Below are 21,368 nucleotides of genomic sequence, written 5' to 3'. Positions count from 1 at the left end.
TAATGTTGAAAATCTATATCCCCTATCTATCGTCCTCCTATCCTCCTATCTCCCATTCTACAAACTTCCCATCGTCTTTATCCTCTCAATGGCTGCTGAGTCGCATCCTCTCTCCATCCTCTCTCCATCCTCCTCCTCTAGTTGCTCCTCACCTCCCCCACCAACCAACCAACCAACCAACCAGCCAGCCCCTATTATCTCTATTGTATCCGGCTGCGTGATGATGATGTGGGTGAACTGATCACGACGACATGCCTTTAATAAAATGTGAAGTGATGTAGGCAGAAGAAGCCCACCGCAGACTGATTCACTCCATAGGAGGAGCGTAAAGGAGCAGCTCAGTCAGAGGAGGAGGTCTGCGTGGGGAGGATTGGCTTCACAGAGAGAAAGACAGAAAGAGACGGAGCTGCGTTGGTTTGTCAGCTTTTTGTTATTTCTCCTCAGCACCAGGCTCCTCCAGCTGTAAGCACATGGAGGACGACAGGATGGAGCGGATGGAGTCCATGGAGCCGATCAATGCGCACTACACCACGGCGTACCCGGAGATCCATCCCGACAGCGGGTACGAATCCAGAGACACCACCGGAGGAGACAACAACCAGGCGAAGACTCCACCACCTCCGACATACGATGAGGAACTGGTGCACAAGGTATGAAGATATGTGGTTACACTGAAAACAAACAACAGGTTTCAAAATGTGCTACAAAGTGACGTTTTCAACTTTACGCGCGTACTTTATCAGTCTCTTTTTATTCTTGTTATTTATCCATTTATTCACTGGCTTGGTTTTTGCGCTCTCCATGGTGCTGATCTTCACTTGGTCCGTCTCCAGTAATGGTTGAGTGTCAAATCTGACCCCAAAAAACATTATAGGGCTGTCAATCGATTCAAATATTTAATCGCGATTAATCGCATGATTTCGATATATAGTTAATCACAATTAATCACAAATTAGTGGCACATTTTTTTTTATCTGTTCAAATTGTACCTTTAAGGGAAGTTTTGTCAAGTATTTAATACTCTTATCAACATGGGAGTGGACAAATATGCTGCTTTATGCAAATATATGTTTATATTTATTATTGGAAATCAATTAACAACACAAAACAATGACAAATAATGTCCAGAAACCCTCACAGGTACTGCATTTAGCATAAAAAATATGCTCAAACTGCAGCCCAACAGGCAACAACAGCTGTCAGTGTGCTGACTCGACTATGACTTGCCCCCAAACTGCATGTGATTATCATAAAGTGGGCATGTCTGTAAAGGGGAGACTCCTGTGTACCAATAAAACCCATTTTTATTCACATATCTTGAGGTCAGAGGTCAAGTGACCCCTTTTGAAAATGGCCATGACAGTTTTTCCTCGCCAAAATTCTGCGTAAGTTCGGAGCGTTATTTTACCTCCTTCACAACAAGTTAGTATGACATGGTTGGTACCAATGCATTCATTAGGTTTTTCTACTTTTATATGATACCATCTTTATATCTTCACTCCAGCTTTAAAACTGAGCCCACTGCAACCTAAAAATCGCAAGTTGCGTTTATGCGTAAAAGAAATTAGTGGCGGTAAAACGAGTTTGCGATAACACGTCATTATCGCGTTAACTTTGACAGCCCTAGTTTTAATTGTGTTGTTTAAATATAGTCTCTGTAGCGGAGGTTAATGTGTTAAAGCTGCAGTCGGTAACTTCAAGCAAATATGAGAAGTTAGAGTGTTCCAGAGATGACGTATTTTTGTAGGCCAACCAGGAAGTTAGAATCACCCTGGTTCCCTTTGACAAAAAGCCAATGGGATTATTCAATTGGGTTTTATTTGCTAACGTTTAAATTTATGTGTTTTTAATATGCGCCATCATGAAATTCACTACCTACTTCTTCTTCTCCTTTGGTTTTACCGGCGGACAACCAATGTTGTGCATGCTGCCACCTACCGGAGTGTGTAACATCATGACATTATAGAGAACACTGTAATTGTTTGTCCCCTTTTTCTAACAGACAATCGTAAAAATCATTTAAGAAAATAATAACAGGCCTATTAATTAACCCTCCGAGTCCCACATAGACCCGTTTTTGTCTAATGTAGCGGGTTACAGGTGGTCTTTAGGGGGAGATAGCAGGTCAACAGTAGATGTCACATAGAAGTGGTGTACATCATCTGAAAGCTGGGAACCTGAAGATTAATTTGAGATGCAAACTTGAATTGATTAATTAAAATAAATTGTGAAAGTGTATAAGGGCTTAGAACATTTTGATGGAAGTATATGATGGCCCTTCCCATGCTCTATTATGTCTCATAAGTTGTTGCAGCAATTTTGGGATTGCAAAAAGCTGCATGTGGTGTGCATTTGTGGAGATTATTTTACGGAACAAAACGTGTAAATATCATAAATGTTTGTTTGCCACAGAGCTTAATTTCTGCAATAATCCAAAACCCAATGGAAAAATCCCATTGGCTTTTTGTCAAGGGAACCAGGGCGATGCTAACTTCCTGGTTGGCCTACACAAATACGTCATCCCTGCAACACTCTATTGAGACATTAGTGATAATAAAATATTCCCTGACACCCTATGAAGCGCTCTCATATCCATACAGCCTAATCTCAAGCGGTTAAGGCCACATTAGCCTACATAGACCAACAAGTCAGTGTCGAGTTTAGAGTCCAGACTCCAGTGATCCTCTGAATCTCCCTCCAGCTCAGGAGTGCTGACTTCTGACCTCACTGAAGATGGAACAGAGAGTAACGAGAAACTCCCTTTGGGGCTTCAGTGACATGTCACATTATATTATGAAGCTGTATCGCAGGAACAGCTTCCACTTCAGTGAAAGGGAGCTGCGTCAGTCAAAGCTCGTTGGCGTTTTGCCATGCCCTACTTTCTTTCAAATATCAGTCACTGGAGAAATGAGCGCACCGACAGCTTTTAGTTTAATTTCTTTTCCAAAAGTGAACATGATATTTAGTAAATTTCATCATATTTAACACATTTTATCTGATGGTGGTTGACAATTACAAGAAAATATAATCACTGCTCTTGTAATCTACACGCAGATACAATCTGCTATAATGTCATCGCACTTAAAGTAATTTATCTGAGTGTTTCTCAGGATCGCTGCTAAGTGACATTAGTGTAAGTTTAGTGAGAGCTGAGTTTTCCCAGAGGCTAATGGTCCAATGAGACATGAACCATTAATGTAACCATTATGCACTTTAACCAGCTGCCTTTAATTGCCTCAGAAGCTGTGTGAGTGCATGTGTTAGGCCTGTATTGTGTTGTGAGAGGGGAGCAGGTGCTTTGCAAAGGGGCCGAACAATACAAACTGTTCTTTCAAAAATCAGAAGCAGTTCTTTCAGGCTTACCCTTCCTTCCTCCCTCCCATTTGTCCTTTGTCTCACCTGTGCACTTTTTGTCTCTTTGCTCCGAGCGGTTAGCAGCTTTTCTTCCTCTCCATCTCACCTGTGTCACCCCCTTAGGGATCACATGTGCAAAACAAAAATGGGGCTTCTTTGAGCGCTCTTTGGTTTTTTAGTGGTTAGACATAAATGACTCTGTAGTTTAAAGGTGCTCTATTGTATTTGTTGATTTGGGAAACGGTAGATGGCAGTGCATCAGGCTGTACGCCTTTCCGTTCTTACCTTTCACAATAAAAGCCCTAGACCAAGGGTCTGCAACCTGCAGATCCGGAGCCACATACGGCTCTTTAGCTCCTCTCCAGTGGCTCCCTATGGATTTTTTTTTTAAAAATTAGTGTAAATGAATAACTGCTTTTTTGTTTACATTTTCATTTTTATTTATCATTGTTGTAGGACTATGGTAGGACGGTACGACAGAGTATTACGGCCACATTGAGGAAAATAAAATAAATCTGAGATTTCGAGAATAAAGTCATAATGTAACGAGAAAAATGTTGCAATATTATGAGAATAAAGTCAGAAGTTTACGAGAAAAAAAGTCGAAGTATTATGAGAATAAAGTCATAATATTAGTATATATATGTATAGTAGTATAGTAGTAGTAATTTTGCAAGTTATTTTATTTTTTTCTCGTAAAGTTATGACTTTATTCTGGTAATATTACGATGTTTTTTCACATAAAGTTATGATGTTATTCTGGTAATATTATGACTTTTTTTCTCATAAGGTTATGAATTTATTCTCGTAATATTATGACTTTTTTCTCGTAAAGTTATGACTTAATTCTCGTAATCTCAGATTTTTTTACCCTCAATGTGGCCCCTACCTCACTGCAAATGTTTTGCGGCTCCAGACAAATTTGTTTTTGTTTTTTTTGCCTAGAATGTCTCTTTTGATAGTAAAGGTTGCCGACCCCTGCCCTAGACATATGCGCTGCGTCACATACTGTAGTCCTCTACATAGAACTCCCTGCATAGTGATTAGGGAGTGGTGAATGAGCCCATCACTAACAATGCATTAGTCCATCTCTCACTTCTTTATTCTGTCTGTGGCTCTCAGCCCCCAAGCCCATCGGTTCCTACCGAAGACGGATAGATCAAATTAATTTTGGAGTTTGTCAGCAACACCCAGTACTTCTCATGTGGTTATTCATCTAAAATGTGCTAATATCACAATATATGTTGCTATCATGATATAAAATAACATACAGTATACCATGGTGGGAAAATGTTATCCTCTCTCTAAGAGCTCACAAGCATAGAGGCACACATATTGCCACCACCACTAATGTAAATGTGCGTCAGCCATTAGACTGACTTCTAATATTGGAAGCTCCGGTTATCTGCTACTGTTTCTGCAGGCTCAAATCCCAGCTGTGCAGCATATCGAGCAGTCTAAATTAGTGGCGATATGAAAACTGTCAAGCTAAATTACATTCTAGGGTGTGTGCTGCAGATTTAATACTCTCCAGCAAAGATAAAAGTGACTTCAGCTAGAAAACTCCACGTTCTCTCCATTCCCTAAAGGGTGTTTTCTGCTACTAACGGGCATTTTTAAGTCCCAGCAATGACATTTTGAATTTATGTTCAAATTTGCAGTGCAATGCTTGATAAATATATACTCAGTGTTATTGCCCATTGTGACATTAAAAATGTATGAAGCATTTTATGAGTCCAAACACCACCTTTCTTCATGTTCCACAACTGTGGCATCAATGTTGAGATATGTAAAATGAGCTAATTCAATTACAATATGACATTATCTCAAATGGAATTGTTTCATGTACATATTACTTTACACTATATAAAAAATATCATTTATCATCTCTATATCATCATATATATGATTTTTTTCATCTAAATGCACCATCAAACTGTCCCACAGTTCTGAGTCCTTACTGCTACACTGAACAAATACCATAATAAAAGTTTTATTCAAAGCCCAAAAAATCCAGTTTCCATGGAAACAGAAGTTAGCAAGTGAGCACATGGATGACAGGTTGGGACACCCACTAGGTGACCTTCAAGATCAAGAAAAACAAAGTTAAGATCACCTTTTCTTCTGAAGTATTTATTGTGTGTCCTTACCATACAGCTTAGTAAATTGTGTATTTTGAACTACATTTTAAGAATAACTTAATATTACTGTTTAATTCATGTATATTAGATGTCAAGAGTCAGAGCTAACGTAGCAGATTTATCTGCAAAATTAGCAAAAATGACATTTCCACAACATGTCCTTATATTATTGTAGTGACATTAAACATTAGAGTTGAAATAACTGTCATAAAACACAACATATTTTATATTTTGGTGTGTGAAGACTGACATCTATGGTGTCCCTCTGTCTACATTTTTCAGGGTGTCGAGAAAAATCATGAAATCCCCCTATTTTTAGAAAATGTTTTTATATCAGTATTTACTATGATGCACAAAGCTTGATGAATATGAATTTAAATGTCTTAGAAGTATTAAAGAAATTAAATAATACATTATATATATTATCGGAGCAGCAGGGGCGGTATTGCATTTGCTTTACCGCACCGTTGTGACGAAAAGAGAGCTGAGCCGGAAGGCAAAGCTCTCGATCTACCGTTCAATCTTCGTTCCTACTCTCACCTATGGTCATGAGGGTTGGGTCATGACCGAAAGAACGAGGTCGCGGGTGCAAGCGGCCGAAATGGGTTTCCTCAGGAGGGTGGCTGGCGTCTCCCTTAGAGATAGGGTAAGAAGCTCAGTCATCCGTGAGGGACTCGGAGTAGAGTCCTTGCTCCTTTGCGTCGAAAGGAGCCAGTTGAGGTGGTTCGGGCATCTAGCACGGATGCCTCCTGGGCGCCTCCCTTGGGAGGTGTTCCAGGCACGACCAGCTGGGAGGAGACCACGGGGAAGACCCAGGACTAGATGGAGAGATTATATCTCTACTCTGGCCTGGGAACGCCTCGGGATCCCCCAGTCAGAGCTGGTTAATGTGGCCCGGGAAAGGGAAGTTTGGGGTCCCCTGCTGGAGCTGTTGCCCCCGCGACCCGATCCCGGATAAGCGGTTGAAGATGGATGGATGGATTATATATTATATTATTATTTATTACACGGTTGAATACTCGATTCTGATTGGTCAATCACGGCATTCTACGGTCTGTTATTTCTTCTCATACCTTTGCTATGTATAACAGACCGTTGCTATGGGCGCAGTTCTGAGGTCGGACTCTGGCGGACCGTTTTTGTGTCAAATTATTGATTTCTTAAGTAAGTAGCCGCGTAATAAGCGGGATAATGTACAGCTAGCGAGTCATTGGGCGATGAGAGACCCTTCTGCTTCGCGTCAGGGTCCACCGGCATCGCCCTGTCGGGGTTTCTTTCACAACAATAACCGGCTCGCTGTACATTATCCCTTACATAATATATTATAGAAAACATATCAAATTAATTATTATAATGTTGCTGTGAGGACATTTAGTAAGAACAAATTATGAAAACCATAAAAACCAAACATGTTACAGATTAAAATCTTAACCACTATATATAATTCTGTGTACCTGTTTATATGTATTCCATACTCTGATGGTTAAATTCATAGAGGTTGAGAGTCAAAACTGAACGTAGTTGCAGAAACACCTAAAACTTACTTTAACTTCCCATACAGTAAAGGGACTTTACTAGACCCAGTTCATATTTATTACCATTACCATAACCTTAGAAGTTCTTAAAGGTCCAATATTGTAAAAGGTGAGATTTTCACGTCTTTTTTATTATAAAGCAGGTTGAAGTGCTATATAAATACAGTGACACTATCAAAATGCTCAATCCATGGAGAAATACACACAGCCCGTATTCAGAAACTGTGCCTTTGAAACAAGCTGTCAGGATTTCTGTCCATTTGTGATGTCACAAATCTACAATATTTAGACCATTTTACAGTTTTAAACGCAAACCTTGTAAATGTGTCCCAGTTTATTTCCGGTTGCAGTGGATGTGAATGACATCAACCGACAGGAAGTAAACATGGACCCGAGCTGTTGCCTAGCAACGCAATTCCGTTGCATTCTGTTGAAATGTGCTAAAACGGAGTGTTTCAGACAGAGGGTGAATACAGGTATATTCAGGCAGACATTATGAGGAAAATACTTCTTTTTTTTTTTAACATTACAGCACATAAACATGTTTTAGTTAAAACGTAAAATACAAGAATGAAACTGAAAATTAGCATAATATGGGACCTTTAATTAAGCTTCTTGGTAAGAACAACTGGGCTCAAACAGAAAGGAAGCATATTCACTGGCACTTAACAATCTGCTCATGAGCCCTGGAGGTGAATATTATCTCTTTTTTCTTTATCATCCTCTTTCTCTCTCTCAATACCACAACAACATACTGCATACATCATCCATGTCTAATTCCCGACCATCTGTGGTGTATCACCTAATTGCCTCCCGTCTCCAGTGGGGTTTTCTGAGACAGGCCCACTTCCCAGCTAACCTCTGTTACCGCGGAAACAGCGTCGTACCCCTCCCCCCCACCAAAAACACACTCATCTCCATAGCATAATCGTTATGCTATGGAGATGAGTGTGTTTTTGATTATGCCATAATGCATGTGTGATTCTACATGTATGGCTGTTTTTCTCCACTGATTGTGTCCTCAGACATGAGGCAATGGGATTGTTCCATTGGCTTTTCGATTATTGCAGAAAATAAGCCCTGTTGCAAATACACATTTATGATACTGAGGGCTAAAATACTAACTCATTTCAGGGTTTTAGGACTCATTCCTGCACCACTCTATTATGGCCCCAGTGTGTAAAATACCCTACATTTTCCCGTTTGCTAAAAACCTAAGCATTGATTTTGCACATAATCAACCATCGCACATTGAATCCTTAGGTACGATTCAAATTATAGTGTCATGCCACAAGAACAATGCTGTTTCTTTGTTTCAACGTTTTGCCTGGAACATTTATCCTCTGTTTTTTTTACCTTTTAAAGGTCCCATATTGTGTTCCTTTTCAGGTTCATACTTGTATTTTGTGTTTCTACTATAACATGTTTACATACTGCAATGTTAAAAAAAAACTTTATTTTCCTCATACTGTCGGCCTAAATATGCCTGTATTTACCCTCTGTCTGAAACGCTCCGTTTTGGCGCATTTCGACGGAATTGCGGCAAAATTGCAACAGAAGTGCGTTGCTAGGCATCAGCTCAGGTCCATGTGTACTTCTTGTCAGCTGATGACATTCACATACACTGCAACCAGTAATAAACTGGGGCACATTTAGAATATTTACGTTTAAATCTGTGTAAAGGGTCTAAATATTGTACATTTGTGACATCACAAATGGACAGAAATCCTGACAGCTTGTTTCAAATGCAGAGTTTCTGAATACGGGCTGTATTGAGCGTTTTGATACTTTCACAGTATTTATATGGGACTTATGCCTGTACAAGTACAAGCCCCCTTTTACAACATTCTGGTTTTAAAATGAGTCAATTGGAAACATTAAAAAGTCAGCTGTAGACATTGTTTTCAACTAACTAATGGAGCTAAAGTTAGCTTAATTAGCTAGCTAGCTACACACAGGTGTTATTTGCCACCAAAGTTGCTGGCGAAAGATCTCACGGCAGTTCTTGAAATAATCACAAAATGTGATCTATTTGATTTGTGTACACAAATTTCCCTTTTTTTGTGACTCTCAGCACTACTTTCAACAACGTATTTTTCGTGCTTTTTCCTACGAATGTCCAGCAACAGATCACGTTTTAGGTTAAAATAACTCCGGAAGTGCCGTAACTTAAGTAAGGAAGTTACGTGACAAATGACTCAACTTTCACAATTGCATACGAATCGATTTTGTGCTGACCACCACAAATAATAATGTGAAATTCCTGCCCTAAAAAGCCATAGTGCTTACTTTCATCACTGGCTAAATGATCTCCTTCTTTTTTCAATTGCTGCACTGACTTCTTTCTCAACAGAGAGAATAACTAACTGCAGTTATTACCAATGCCTAAATAAAGTTGATGTGAAAATTCAGAGGATGCATGATTGCTGATGCAGTATCCATATTTCTTTCCACAGCTGAGATGTGACACATTTCTGAGAGTTTCTATAAAATCCCTCTAAATGCTGACATCAAAGGGAGGCTATAAAACCTGTAACTGTTGAGAAAAGCTGCTCCAGTTTCTCAACTCTAATCCTTTCAGCCTTTATCATTCTGAAAGCCTTAAAGGGGACATATGAAAAACTCAGTGAATGTGCACATACATGTGGGTATCTGGAGTGTCTACCAACCCACAAACTGTGAAATAAGACAACCCAGTCAGTTTTTTTCTGGGCTGTCTAGAGCAAAAAACTTGTGATTCAACAAGCCAATCAGATTTAACTCCCCTTCCTATGTCACATGCAGGCTCATTAGAATGTACCGCTCACAGCTTGAGAACCAACTTTGCAAAGATGCACCATATATAGAGCGTTTCAGATATACAGGTATATTCAGGCAGACAGTATGAGAAAAATAATCAGTTTTTTGAACATTCATGTTCTAGTAGAAACCCAAAATACAAGTATGAACCTGAAAAAATGAGCACCGAGTTGCAGTTCAACCACGGCCTAGTTTACCTCTCTTGCATTATTTTTGTACGGACCAGGGACGGAGTGTCAATACATGCACGCTCATTACGTGCATAGTGTCCTTTTAAAAATAAACTTCCGTTTTCACACAAAGTTAGGTTTAGGCAACACAACCACTTAGGTAGGGTTAGGAAACGGTCGTGGTTGACGTTAACTTCACTGACTAGCAACTCACGTGACTCACTGGGCTAACGATACCGACGAGTAACGACTGACGTGACAAAATAAGTCACCGTTACTTTTAGCCCTCGTCATCCCTGCACCTATAACCTGCACTAAAAGGTTCCAGACAAGATAAACATTGGTATTGGCAATGAAAAACGTTGGTATTGAACACATTTTTCTTTTTTAACTATGAACCAATATTGGCTCACTACTCGACATCTTGTTAGACCACTTCTGAACATCAGCGGACATTCACAACAGGGTCAAAATTGGTCACTTCTGAACAAAAATGACCCATCGCAACATAATAGACATCTACATGTCTGTTTTGATGCATTTTTAGCATCAAAACGGCCAAATATATTCTCGGGAAAACAGCGAACAGCTTGGCTGAGACTCATTCACTCTATCCGTCACAGTTGGCGGGCACTGTGTGTGTGTGTGGAGGTGGTGGTACCTCAGCGTGACTTTTCTAAGTGGGCTACAAATGAAAGGCAGGCCTATAGAAGACAAAAGTATTGACTGCTGGCCCCGGTGACTAACTTGGATGCGTCTGAATGCTGCCTTTCATTCATTTCATTGTCTTGAAGGTTATCTCCTCCAGCTTGTGAGTCACACTGTAATAGCGGTGCACTGCCAAGCTCTTGTAATAAAAAAAAGATCATATTATTTGTGCTGCTTTGAAGCAGAAGATGTCCACCGTGACGCAGATGCTGACTCACAACCCCAGAATTATAAAATGATTGCCAGCCAGAAAGGAAATGATTCTGATACCAATATAACTTTTTTACTGACTGTTTTTTCCCCGCAGACGATCCTGGTCGGAGACAGCGGAGTGGGAAAGACGTCTCTGTTGGTGCAGTTCGATCAGGGGAAGTTCATCCCCGGCTCCTTCTCTGCTACAGTGGGCATTGGATTCACGGTGGGTGTGTTGCATGCACAATTTATCTGTGGTTATCTTTTACACATTCTCTTGAGGAAATGAAGTAGGTCATATCACACGTTTAAGTACGAGGGAACCGGAAGTGCAAACTCGTTTCAGGGTTTTAGGACTCAGGGAGGCAGAAACCTCAGAAGCTAGGCCAGGGGTCTGCAACCTGCATCTCCGAAGCCTCTTTAGCCCCTCTCCAGTGGCTCCCTGTGGATTTTTAAAAATGGAAATGAATAACTGTTTTTTGTTTACATTTTTACTTTTATTTATCATTGTTGTAGGTCTATGGTACGACGGGGAATTAGGGACACATTGAGGAAAAAAGATAAATTTCGAGAATAAGGTCATAATATTATAAAGTAATTTTACGTGTTATTTTCTTTTTTTCTCGTAAACTTCTGACTTTATTCTCGTAATATTAGGAATTTTTTTCTCGTAAAGTTATGACTTTATTCTTGTAATATTGCAACTTTTTTCTCGTAAAGTTCTGACTTTTAATTCGTAATAATACGACTTTATTCTCGTAATATTATTACTTTTTTCTCATTAAGTTATGACTTTATTCCTGTAACATTACGACTTTATTCTTGAAATATTTCGACTTTTTTCTCGTAATATTTAGACTTTTCTCTCGTAAAGTTATGACTTTATTCTGGAAATCTCAGATTTTTTTTCCCTCAATGTGGCCCTAATACTCCGTAGTACATTTGCACTTTGGCCGTCACTGCATTAGACTTATATACTTTATACTTAGACTATAAACTGTGTTACCTTCATCACAATGATCAAATGTTTTGCAGCTCCAGACAGATAATGGCTCTTTTGATAATAAAGGTTGCTGACCCCTGAGCTAGGCAAAGGGAAATCTTTCTGAAAGTTATTGAAAATATACTGTAGGGCTTTTATTGTAATGTGAACAAATAGTTCCTTTGATCAGTCTTTAATCCGTGCCGATGCCCGTTCTAACGTCAATTAAAATCTCTTTCTGCTTCTCCCCAGAATAAAGTGGTGACTGTTGACGACGTAAAGGTCAAACTACAGGTCAGTAAGCAAATCAGTTTCCAGGGAAAACTTGGTCTGCTTTCACAATAGCATCCTATTTTTAGAGCGCAGGCTGGTTTCCTCCTGGGCACCAGTGTGTCGTAACTGAAAATTAGAGTTGGCTGAGTGGAACCAGGCCGAGCTCTTTGTTTCCTTTTTTCTGTTTCAGATTTGGGACACGGCGGGACAGGAACGGTTCAGAAGTGTGACACATGCATATTACAGAGATGCACACGGTGAGGCAAATATACACCATGATCTACATGCTGTGATTCTTTTACCCTTAACAGTCGTAGAGATGGGCAGCAATATAACCATGTGTTCATTCATCTTTTCTCTAAAGCTTTACTCCTCCTGTACGACATCTGCAGCAGAACCTCCTTTGACAACATAAGGGTAAGTCTAGGATACGTCTACCGCCCGGAAATATGGGAATGAGTGAGTCAGGAAGTAGAAACAGCCTGCAACAAAAACAAATAAAGCTACAGAGAGCAACTATCAATAGCATTGGCACATAAGTGTGTGTGTGTGTAATTAACCTGCTTTCCACGTTTCAGCCTAAATGCAAACACACTTTCTCTCTGTTTTTGTTGGACTGTCTGTGTCCGTCTGTGTTTCTCGTTTCAGGCATGGCTAACAGAGATCCATGAGTATGCGCAGACTGATGTAGTCATCATGTTGCTGGGCAACAAGGTGAGGAGAAAAAGTCTTGAGAAAATAGAAAGTGATGTGATCTTTAGTGAAACCTGGCCAGAAAACTGTGGCTTCTTACTGTATGATAATAGATGTAGGCTACAATATACATTTGTACAGCGCCAAACAGCAGACAGACACAGTTAGTAACTAGCTGAACTTAAAGCTGAAGTAGGTGAGATTTGAGCAAATCATTTATGATTAAAAAAAAAAGTATTTTTTTATAAAACGGTCGCTATATCGTGACAGTAGTATATGAAACAGGTAACCTCTGTGTCCTCCGGTGCTCCAAACGGCATCTGCAAGATTTCACAGACCGGAGGAAAACAACCAATGGGAGCCAAGCTGGAGCCTTGCCGTCTCTGAGCAGCTATCAATCACTCGCAAACTCTGATCAAACGGTCAAACTAGGCAGCGCTGATCAAATATTAATCAATATTCTGTTACTGTAATGCCTATTTCTCTCCTCAAATGTTTTCAGAAACATCTTGTAGTGTAGCATGTTGAGATCAGTTGAGGAAAAACCAAGCACCGGCCACCAGCCAAAGCAAACTTTCTAATTTTACAGCTAAACAGTACACTACAAGATGTTTCTGAAAACATTTGAGGTGAGAAATAGGCACTACAGTAACAGAATATTGATTCACATTTGATCAATGCCGCCTAGTTTGATTGGAGTTTGCGAGTGATTGACAGCTGCCTCCGTTGAATGAACAGCCAATAGGAACGCTCTCTCTCTGAAATGACCTGTGATTGTTCAAAGTCTCCCGTCACAGGCTAGATTTTTTAAAGCCTGAAAACAGCCATGAGGAGGTACAGAAGTCTAATTATCTCACAGAACACTTGAATTACAATATGCTGAAAGGTTATTATGGAATTTTTGCCCAATGATGCCAAAAATATTCCGCCTACTGCCACTTTAAGGAAAAAGTGAGAGAGCCCACACATAACATGTTAGGTTCAATTTAACAGTTTTGTTACTGTAGTGTGTGGAGTGCAACGATATGGCCAAAACAGAATACCACACACTAACAGATTCATTCATGAACAACAAGAGTACCGACTAAAAAAACGGAAATCTTGCAAAATCTCTCGCGATCAAACGTGAATTAGCGATGTTAGTTTTTGCACTACTTTGTACATTTCTATTACCATTTGAAGATGAAAATGGGAAAAGCAAGTGGATTTTTGTTTTTTTAATTAATAAAACACAAAAAAAAACTAAATAATGTATTGTGTATTTGTTTATGTTATTACCAAACAAGTTGAACACAGCTTTGGACGGATGGCACACAGACCGACTAGCTTAAGTGCATTTGTTTTCTTGAATGTGTCGTCCTATTCTAACTGTACCACGCTGCATCTCTCTGTCAGGCTGACATGAGCAGTGACCGAGCCATCAGGAGAGATGAGGGAGAGAGGCTGGCCAGAGTGAGTCGCCTGTTTCATTCACTGCTGTACAACCTTGACTGATGTGGTTCACTCTGCTGCTCACTGCTGTCTGCTCCTCTTCTCGCCTTCAGGAGTATTCAGTTCCTTTCATGGAGACAAGTGCCAAGACAGGAGTCAACGTAGAGCTGGCCTTCACTGCCGTTTCCAAGTATGAACATAGTGGCTTTATTAACACTGTACACTACACATGCTGTATCTTCAGTCTGCTGTGCACAATTAGCAATTGCCACTACAATAATTTGTCAAAATCTATTATGAATAACTCTGAATGGGGTTTGGGAATGGGAATTGCTGTTTTGTTGTTCTTGGATATTCCATTAATTAACTCCAAATTTGGGGTGAGCTTTTTTCATAAAACGGCCTTGATTTTACAATTATTAAATACAAATGAAGGGATTAATTAATTATTTATATATATTTTTTTTATTTTAATGAGATTTTAAACCTTAAAATCCTTTATTCCGTTCAGAAAAAAATGGAAGGGCTTAATTAAATATTTAAATGCTAGTTTCTTTTTTATTTAATTTGATTTTTAAATCCTTTATTCCATTCAGAATAATAGGAATCACTTCATTAAATATGTAATTGGTTTCTTTCATAAAAGGGCCTTCATTTTACAATAATTAAGTACAAAGGAAGGGCATGATTAAATATTTAAATGCTAATTATTATTTTTTTTTATTCGATTTCACCCCTTAAATCCTTTATTCCATTCAGAAAATAGGAAGGGCTTAATTAAATATTTAAATGCTTTTTTTTCATAAAAGGGCATTCATTTCACAATAATTAAGTACAAAGGAAGGGCTTAATTAAATATTTAAATGCTCATTTAAAAAAAAAAAAAGAATTGTTTTTTATTTTACCCCTTAAAATCCTTTATACCATTCAGAAAAGAAGGATGGGCTTAATTAAGTATTTAAATACAAGTTGTTGTTTTTTTTATATTTTAATTAGAATTTACCCCTTAAAATCCTTTATTCCATTCAGAAAAAAAATTACCTCAATGTAATACAACCCATTAATGTATCCATTGAATATAATATATACCAAAATGATGATGAGGAATTTTTTGAAATATCATTAATTTTATTTTATTTATTTATTTAATAAATACATTTTATTTAATTTGCTATTTTACCGCAATTCCAATGATCACATTGATTTCTGAAAGGAAAACATCAAATATTTATTGATATGAAGAATATTAGGCCTTCACAAAATAAGTGAATTTATTAAGAGTAATAGATTTTTCATATGATTAATACAATTATTTGATTAGATGACACCAGTGTAATGATAAACAACAATCTTTACAGATGGCTGAGACAAGTTGCCCCACACCTCATACTTTTGACTGCCAAATACTAGTGACAACACCAATGATGTGGATTCATTTAAGGTAAAAATCCATCTGTTTTTTCTAAACTGTGTGATGTCTGGTTCTGTTCTTCAGGGAACTGAAGCACCGGGCCGTCGAACATCCCAATGAACCCAAGTTCCAGATCCATGAATACATTGAAGCACAGAAGGAGAAGTCAGGCTGCTGCAGCTATTTCTAAATCTCTCCTCTCCTGCTGCTCCCACCGTTCTGTACTGAGTGGGAGGAAGCCCTATTAACTCACTGCTGCTCCAAAAATATGATGCTGCCTATCATTCAAGACTAAAAGCCAAAAGGAATAACCGAGCTAGAGACTCACAAAACCCACGGTTTTCTTTAGCCGACAGCGGTTTAACCCAGCAACTGAATATTTGTCATAGAAATCTTTATCAAATAGTATAAAAAGTTTTTAAGTTGTTTGAGGAAATAGCCCTCTGCTATTTGCTTTCTTTGTGAGAGTTAGATGAAAAGATCCAAACCACTGTTGTGTATGTGTGTTAGCCTGGTTCTGTCCAAAGTTTAACAATACACCTACAGCTCCAAAGCTCTTAAATGCATGGGTGTTTTTTCAAACATACTTACCGATCTGGCACCAAAGAACGTATATTTCTAAGAAGTGAAAGTTAATTGGTCGTTCCATTGCAACACCAGCGCCCAACAGCAATGCTACGCTTCTGCCATTTTGGACTGAAAGCGACTACCGGATGCCAGTTAAACGTCCGCCTACAAAGTGCCGTGCAAAAGTAAAACACAATTATTTCTATTCTATTCTACTGGGAAGTTGATTTCCCTAAAAAAAAATTGAATTTCTGATTTACAGATGTCTCTTTATACATCCATGGCCACAGACTCATTACTGTTTACAGTCCAAAATGGCGCCATCTAGCAGCTGTTGTCAAAAAAGCACCAGAGTTTCGCCTCTTTGCTTCTATGATAGGGGTGTAACGATTCATCTACTACATCGATGTATCAATTTATATTCCTACTATCCAACTACATCGATAGGTACTCGACAAGTTGTCCTTCACAGGGGACGTATAGCCACCAGGGGGCGATGGAGATGTTTTGGCTTCACTTTTGGGGAGCTGTCATGTCGTCCATCTTTATATACAGTGTATAGTCTAACCACATCCCAAATGAAGCTCCTTACTTAACGCACAGACATGAGATTGATCTTCTCATCTAACTATTTATATAATTCATGCTTCTTTTGAACAATTTTTGGTTTGCCTTACATAGATCTGAGAATAAAAATAGTTGTTCTACCTTTTAATTTACCATTAAATCATTGTTGGTGGAAATACAAGGATATTACAAACACACCATTTTGCCAAAGTGGAAGACACTAAAAACTAAAAATACACCACTGGCAATAGAAGCCAGAAGAGCACACAGTCTCAAGGCAGACTTAGTTTGGATCATTGCTACATCCTTATGCAATCTACCAAGAGATCCAGACAAAGGCCATACACTGTTTCATGGATGCAATTCAAAGCCAAGTACATGGACAAAAGCCCTGTCTGTTTATGACGCGCTCAGACTGGCACATTCTTGACAAACTGTTCTCGAGAAAGTGACAGTCGGCTGCTGCCGAGCGCCCGCTGACTCAAGAAAAGCTCAGGGACACAGCTGGATGAAAAGTTAATGTGCTCTGAGCGCCTGGCGAGGCAGACGGCAACTGCTACTTGACAATGCTCCTGGGTTGGATTGCCAATTTAGTCCTTCATATAGGAAACACCTATGTACATTTTTCTATTTGTGAGTACGTGAGCAGATTTGCTGCATTATTTCCCTCCCAATATGTGTAATATAAAAAAATATATATTTTGCTTTTACGGCTTGACTTTAAAGCTCAGTTGCATGTTTACTGGTTTGCATGTACCAAATCTGTGCGCAGTGCCTCCAGAACATATTAAACTCTATTTATATTTGTATCAAGACAAACAAAAAGTATAAGCAAATAATTAGCATTTCTCTTCAGATTATAACTCAAGACTCAGGGTTCAATTTTAAAGTCCACTTCAACACATTAAAGCTGCATTAATGGGTTAAAATGTTTTGGGCCACTTGGGGGGCAACGAAACGAGATTACCGCCTTGAAAAATTGTTTTGGCAAACCTGTTAGCAAGCAGTTGCCTATTTGCACATCCATTTATTTAGAGAATTATTGTAAGTCTACTCTCCTTTTAGCTCCATTTTGGTCTCCACCAATTCCCGAGGAAAATATCTGGCTATTTAGCTGCTAAATGCTACACTTTGTTCAGCAGCTAGTTACTTACTTTTTCTGACATTTCTTGTTGGGCAGGTATCGTACGTATGTTGAGTTTCAGGCCAGAAAACCAAAACAATTAAAGGGCGCTAAAACACTACATGACAACATGTGTCATTTAAAGGAACAGTGTGTAACATTTGGGGGCATCTATTGGCAGAATTGGAATATAATATTCATAACTATGTTTTCATTAGAGTATGAAAACCTGAAAATAAGAATCGTTTTTTCGTTAGCTTAGAATGAGCCCTTCATATCTACATAGGGAGCGGGTCCTCTTCACGGAGTCCTCCATGTTGCTCCACCATGTTTCTACAGTAGCCCAGAACGGACAAACCAAACACTGGCTCTAGAGAGGGCCTTGCGCTGTTACGTTACCTGATCTGCAGAGTGCTAAACCGTGTTACCGCCAGCCACCGTTCTGACTTCCGTTGCTCCTAAAGTAGTGTTATTAGGGTAAGGACGGCCTCTGAGCGAGGCGAACAGCGTTACCATGGATTTGCACTTTGCGGCTCACGTTACCGCAGTCTTGGAAAGAGAGGAGTGAGCGGAGGGGTACTCAGTTGGTTGCAATCTGCAACCACACTGCTAGGAGCCGCCAAATCCCACACTCTGTACCTTTAATGCCACGTCGTTACCGTGAAACGGCTGCAGTTAGGTTTAGGAAAAACATCATGGTTGGGCTTAAGTACATAAACTTAGTAAAATACTTATGTAAACAATGTAACATAAGTACGGACAACACGCCACTAACGTAATTTCAAAATAACTCAACACATACTCGAACACACGCTGCATCTAAAAACGCGTGGAAAACGCCAGCTGTGCTGCTCTTTTTTTTCTTTCCAATGTGCTTGGGAGGTTGCGCCGGCTGTGATTGTTGTGACATGACATGTGGTGCGCTGAAGGGTTCCAAAAGTTGAAAAAAATGTATCTCAGGGCACAGCCGTCGCGGCCCAAAAAATAGGCGCTTGGGAACGCTTGCGCGCCGCGACAGCACCGCTCTCGCGTTTGACTGTGCCTGCCACGTATCTATATTGACAACAATGGATTTGAACATGCAAAAGACACGGCATGTGTACGGCCCCTTATTCTACATCACTAGCTCTGAGCGTAGCATATTTACACGGATGCATTTGCATTGCAGTCAGCACAGACTACATGGAGTACACATGACACGCAAACAGCAACAAAGCTGTTGTTATTGCACGCAGAATGACTTATAAATTACCGCATCATTCACGATTTGGTGAGACCGGTCCGAGGTTTGACATTGCAGGCCATAACTTTTACATTAGACATAGTAATTTGATCCATTAAAAATATTCATTAGTGCAGCTTTAACTAGAACTAATGATGTCAGAACAACAGCTCCATGTTCAGGTTTTACTGTAACACAAGCAAATTTATGAACTTCTGTTTTGCAGTATGCAATGTTCTTTAGCAAATATTTCCTACTGGTAGATTACTGTATGGATGCTCAGGTCTGACACAGTTTATAATCTAAATGATTCAGATTATTGCCTTTAGACCTTGTACATATTGAACAGTTGTTTGTTGTCAGACCATGCTGCCAAAAGTTGTCTATGATGTGTTGTTGTATGCTGCATAAGAAATAAACTATTTTTAACTGAGCACACTTTATATGAACAGCAGTCTCCGCCGCAGTCACCCACAGTATAGTTGTAGCCACAATGGTGTGTGTATGAGTGAGTGTGTGAGAGAGAGTGTGTGTGTGAGAGAGTGTGTGTGAGAGAAAGTGTGTGAGAGAGAGTGTGGCAGAGAGAGAGTGTGAGAGAAAGTGTGAGAGTGTGAGAGAGTGTGAGAGAGAGAGAGAGAGAGAGAGAGAGAGATCTATATCAAATTACCACAAACCAACTGACAAACAATGCATATTGGGTCTTCAGGGCCCCTGACTTATCTTTGCCTGTTGTTTTTTGTTTTTTATACTTCCAAAACAAAAAACATGCCATGACCAACATTTAATATGTATGTGAAGCTGTATAGTTATAAAAACCATCAGGAATAAATAGGATCAAACCTTCCTATTTGCAGGTGTAGCCTTCAAAATAAAATAAATGATATTGCCGCTTCAAAAACGTGGATTTGATTTAAAGGTCTTATTGATAACATTTTTACGTAGACAAATATTTAAAAAATCCACAGAGCCTTCAGAAAGGCGTCGAATAAAAGTATGGCTTTTCCTAAAAAATTAAAAATATTAGGATTGTGAATTAATAATTTTTTTTAAATTTTGGTGGGTCCGAATGTTTTGTTTATCTCTGTGGAAGATATCTCATGTTTGGTTCCCACTTCTAACAAGGCTTGTGAGACAATATTAAAACGACGTCGGTATCACGTGGTATCTCTGGGTCGTCAGTGTGGAAAAAACGAATAAATGGCTGAGATTGACGGTAAGTGTCTGGCAACGACTTGTTATTAATGTTACTAATAGCACCTTTAAATTTATTTTCATTGTTGTTCTCAACCTTGTACCAACTCCAACAAGGAAGACGTTGTTTCTCAGTGCTTTTATGGTGCACTTTTTGGAGGCCATGTAACATCCCTATTTAGCTAATAGATACTATTTGCTCTCTTATGTTGAAAAGCTAAGTGAAGTTGTGACCTTTAATTGACAAAATTGTGCTGCAGTTTTTGGTTGTTGAAATTTGTTGAAAAAGTTAAGATGATTTTTTTAATAATCTGCAATGTTCTATTAATTAGAATTTTTTTTCCATGTTTACTTATCCATCTGTTCACTTATTTTTTTCTAATTGTGTTTTTTTTCTTCATTTCAGATCACTACAAGATGCTTTAAAAGTCGGTCTCCAATATGAGTGTTCTCTCTCAGGACTTTGAAAAGATTGTGCAAGAAACTGCATTGTCCTCTCGCCCGTTTTGTTGGTTGCTGGTAATATGTTTTACTAATATTACGACTTTTTTTCTCGTAAAGTTATGACTTTATTCTCGTAATATTACGACTTCTTTTCTCCTAAATTTATGACTTTATTCTCATAATTTCTACGACTTTTTTTCGTAAAGTTATGACTTTATTCTCGTAATATTCTGACTTTTTTTCCCGTAAAATTCCGACTTTATTCTCGTAATTTGACAACTTTTTTCTCATAAAGTTATGACTTTATTATCGTAATATTACGACTTTATCCTCGTTATTTCACTACTTTATTCTCGTAATATTACGACTTTATTCTCATAATTTTACGACTTTATTCTCGTAATATCACGACTTTATCCTCGTAATATTATGACTTTATTCTCGAAATCTCAGATTTCTTTTTTCCTCAATGTGGCCCTAATACTCCGTCGTAAAATGATACCTTATTGAAATCCAGATTTTAAAAACACACACTTATGTAACGTTCAAGTGCACACTGTAGTTT

At 38.9% G+C, this 21,368-nt stretch overlaps 2 protein-coding genes across 2 annotated transcripts in view; both read left to right on the top strand.

The window, feature by feature from the left end:
- Positions 1-21,368, top strand: part of LOC141758888 (sulfotransferase 2B1-like) — a 326,098-nt gene that overhangs the window by 87,962 nt on the left and 216,768 nt on the right. The gene's annotated exons all lie outside the window — the stretch shown is intronic.
- LOC141758891 (ras-related protein Rab-37-like) lies at positions 184-16,281 on the top strand. Its single transcript, XM_074620673.1, has 9 exons — positions 184-650; positions 11,015-11,125; positions 12,134-12,175; positions 12,345-12,411; positions 12,519-12,571; positions 12,803-12,868; positions 14,243-14,299; positions 14,392-14,468; positions 15,774-16,281. Exons 1-9 carry the CDS (start codon positions 471-473, stop codon positions 15,877-15,879), a joined length of 759 nt encoding a protein of 252 aa, XP_074476774.1. The 5' UTR covers positions 184-470; the 3' UTR covers positions 15,880-16,281.

Source organism: Sebastes fasciatus, chromosome 20, assembly GCF_043250625.1.
Source record: "Sebastes fasciatus isolate fSebFas1 chromosome 20, fSebFas1.pri, whole genome shotgun sequence".
Taxonomy (NCBI): Eukaryota; Metazoa; Chordata; class Actinopteri; order Perciformes; family Sebastidae; genus Sebastes; species Sebastes fasciatus.
Note: the sequence above shows the minus strand (reverse complement) of the source record. Positions and strands in the feature narration are given on the sequence as shown.

What these genes read in the sequence shown, in the direction of transcription:
- LOC141758891 (XM_074620673.1), top strand. Translation starts at nt 471, where the DNA reads ATGGAGGACGACAGGATGGAGCGGATGGAGTCCATGGAGCCGATCAAT. An exon ending in ACGTAAAGGTCAAACTACAG is followed by an intron (nt 12,176 to 12,344) that starts GTCAGTAAGCAA and finishes TTTCTGTTTCAG; the next exon opens with ATTTGGGACACGGCGGGACA. An exon ending in ATATTACAGAGATGCACACG is followed by an intron (nt 12,412 to 12,518) that starts GTGAGGCAAATA and finishes TTTTCTCTAAAG; the next exon opens with CTTTACTCCTCCTGTACGAC.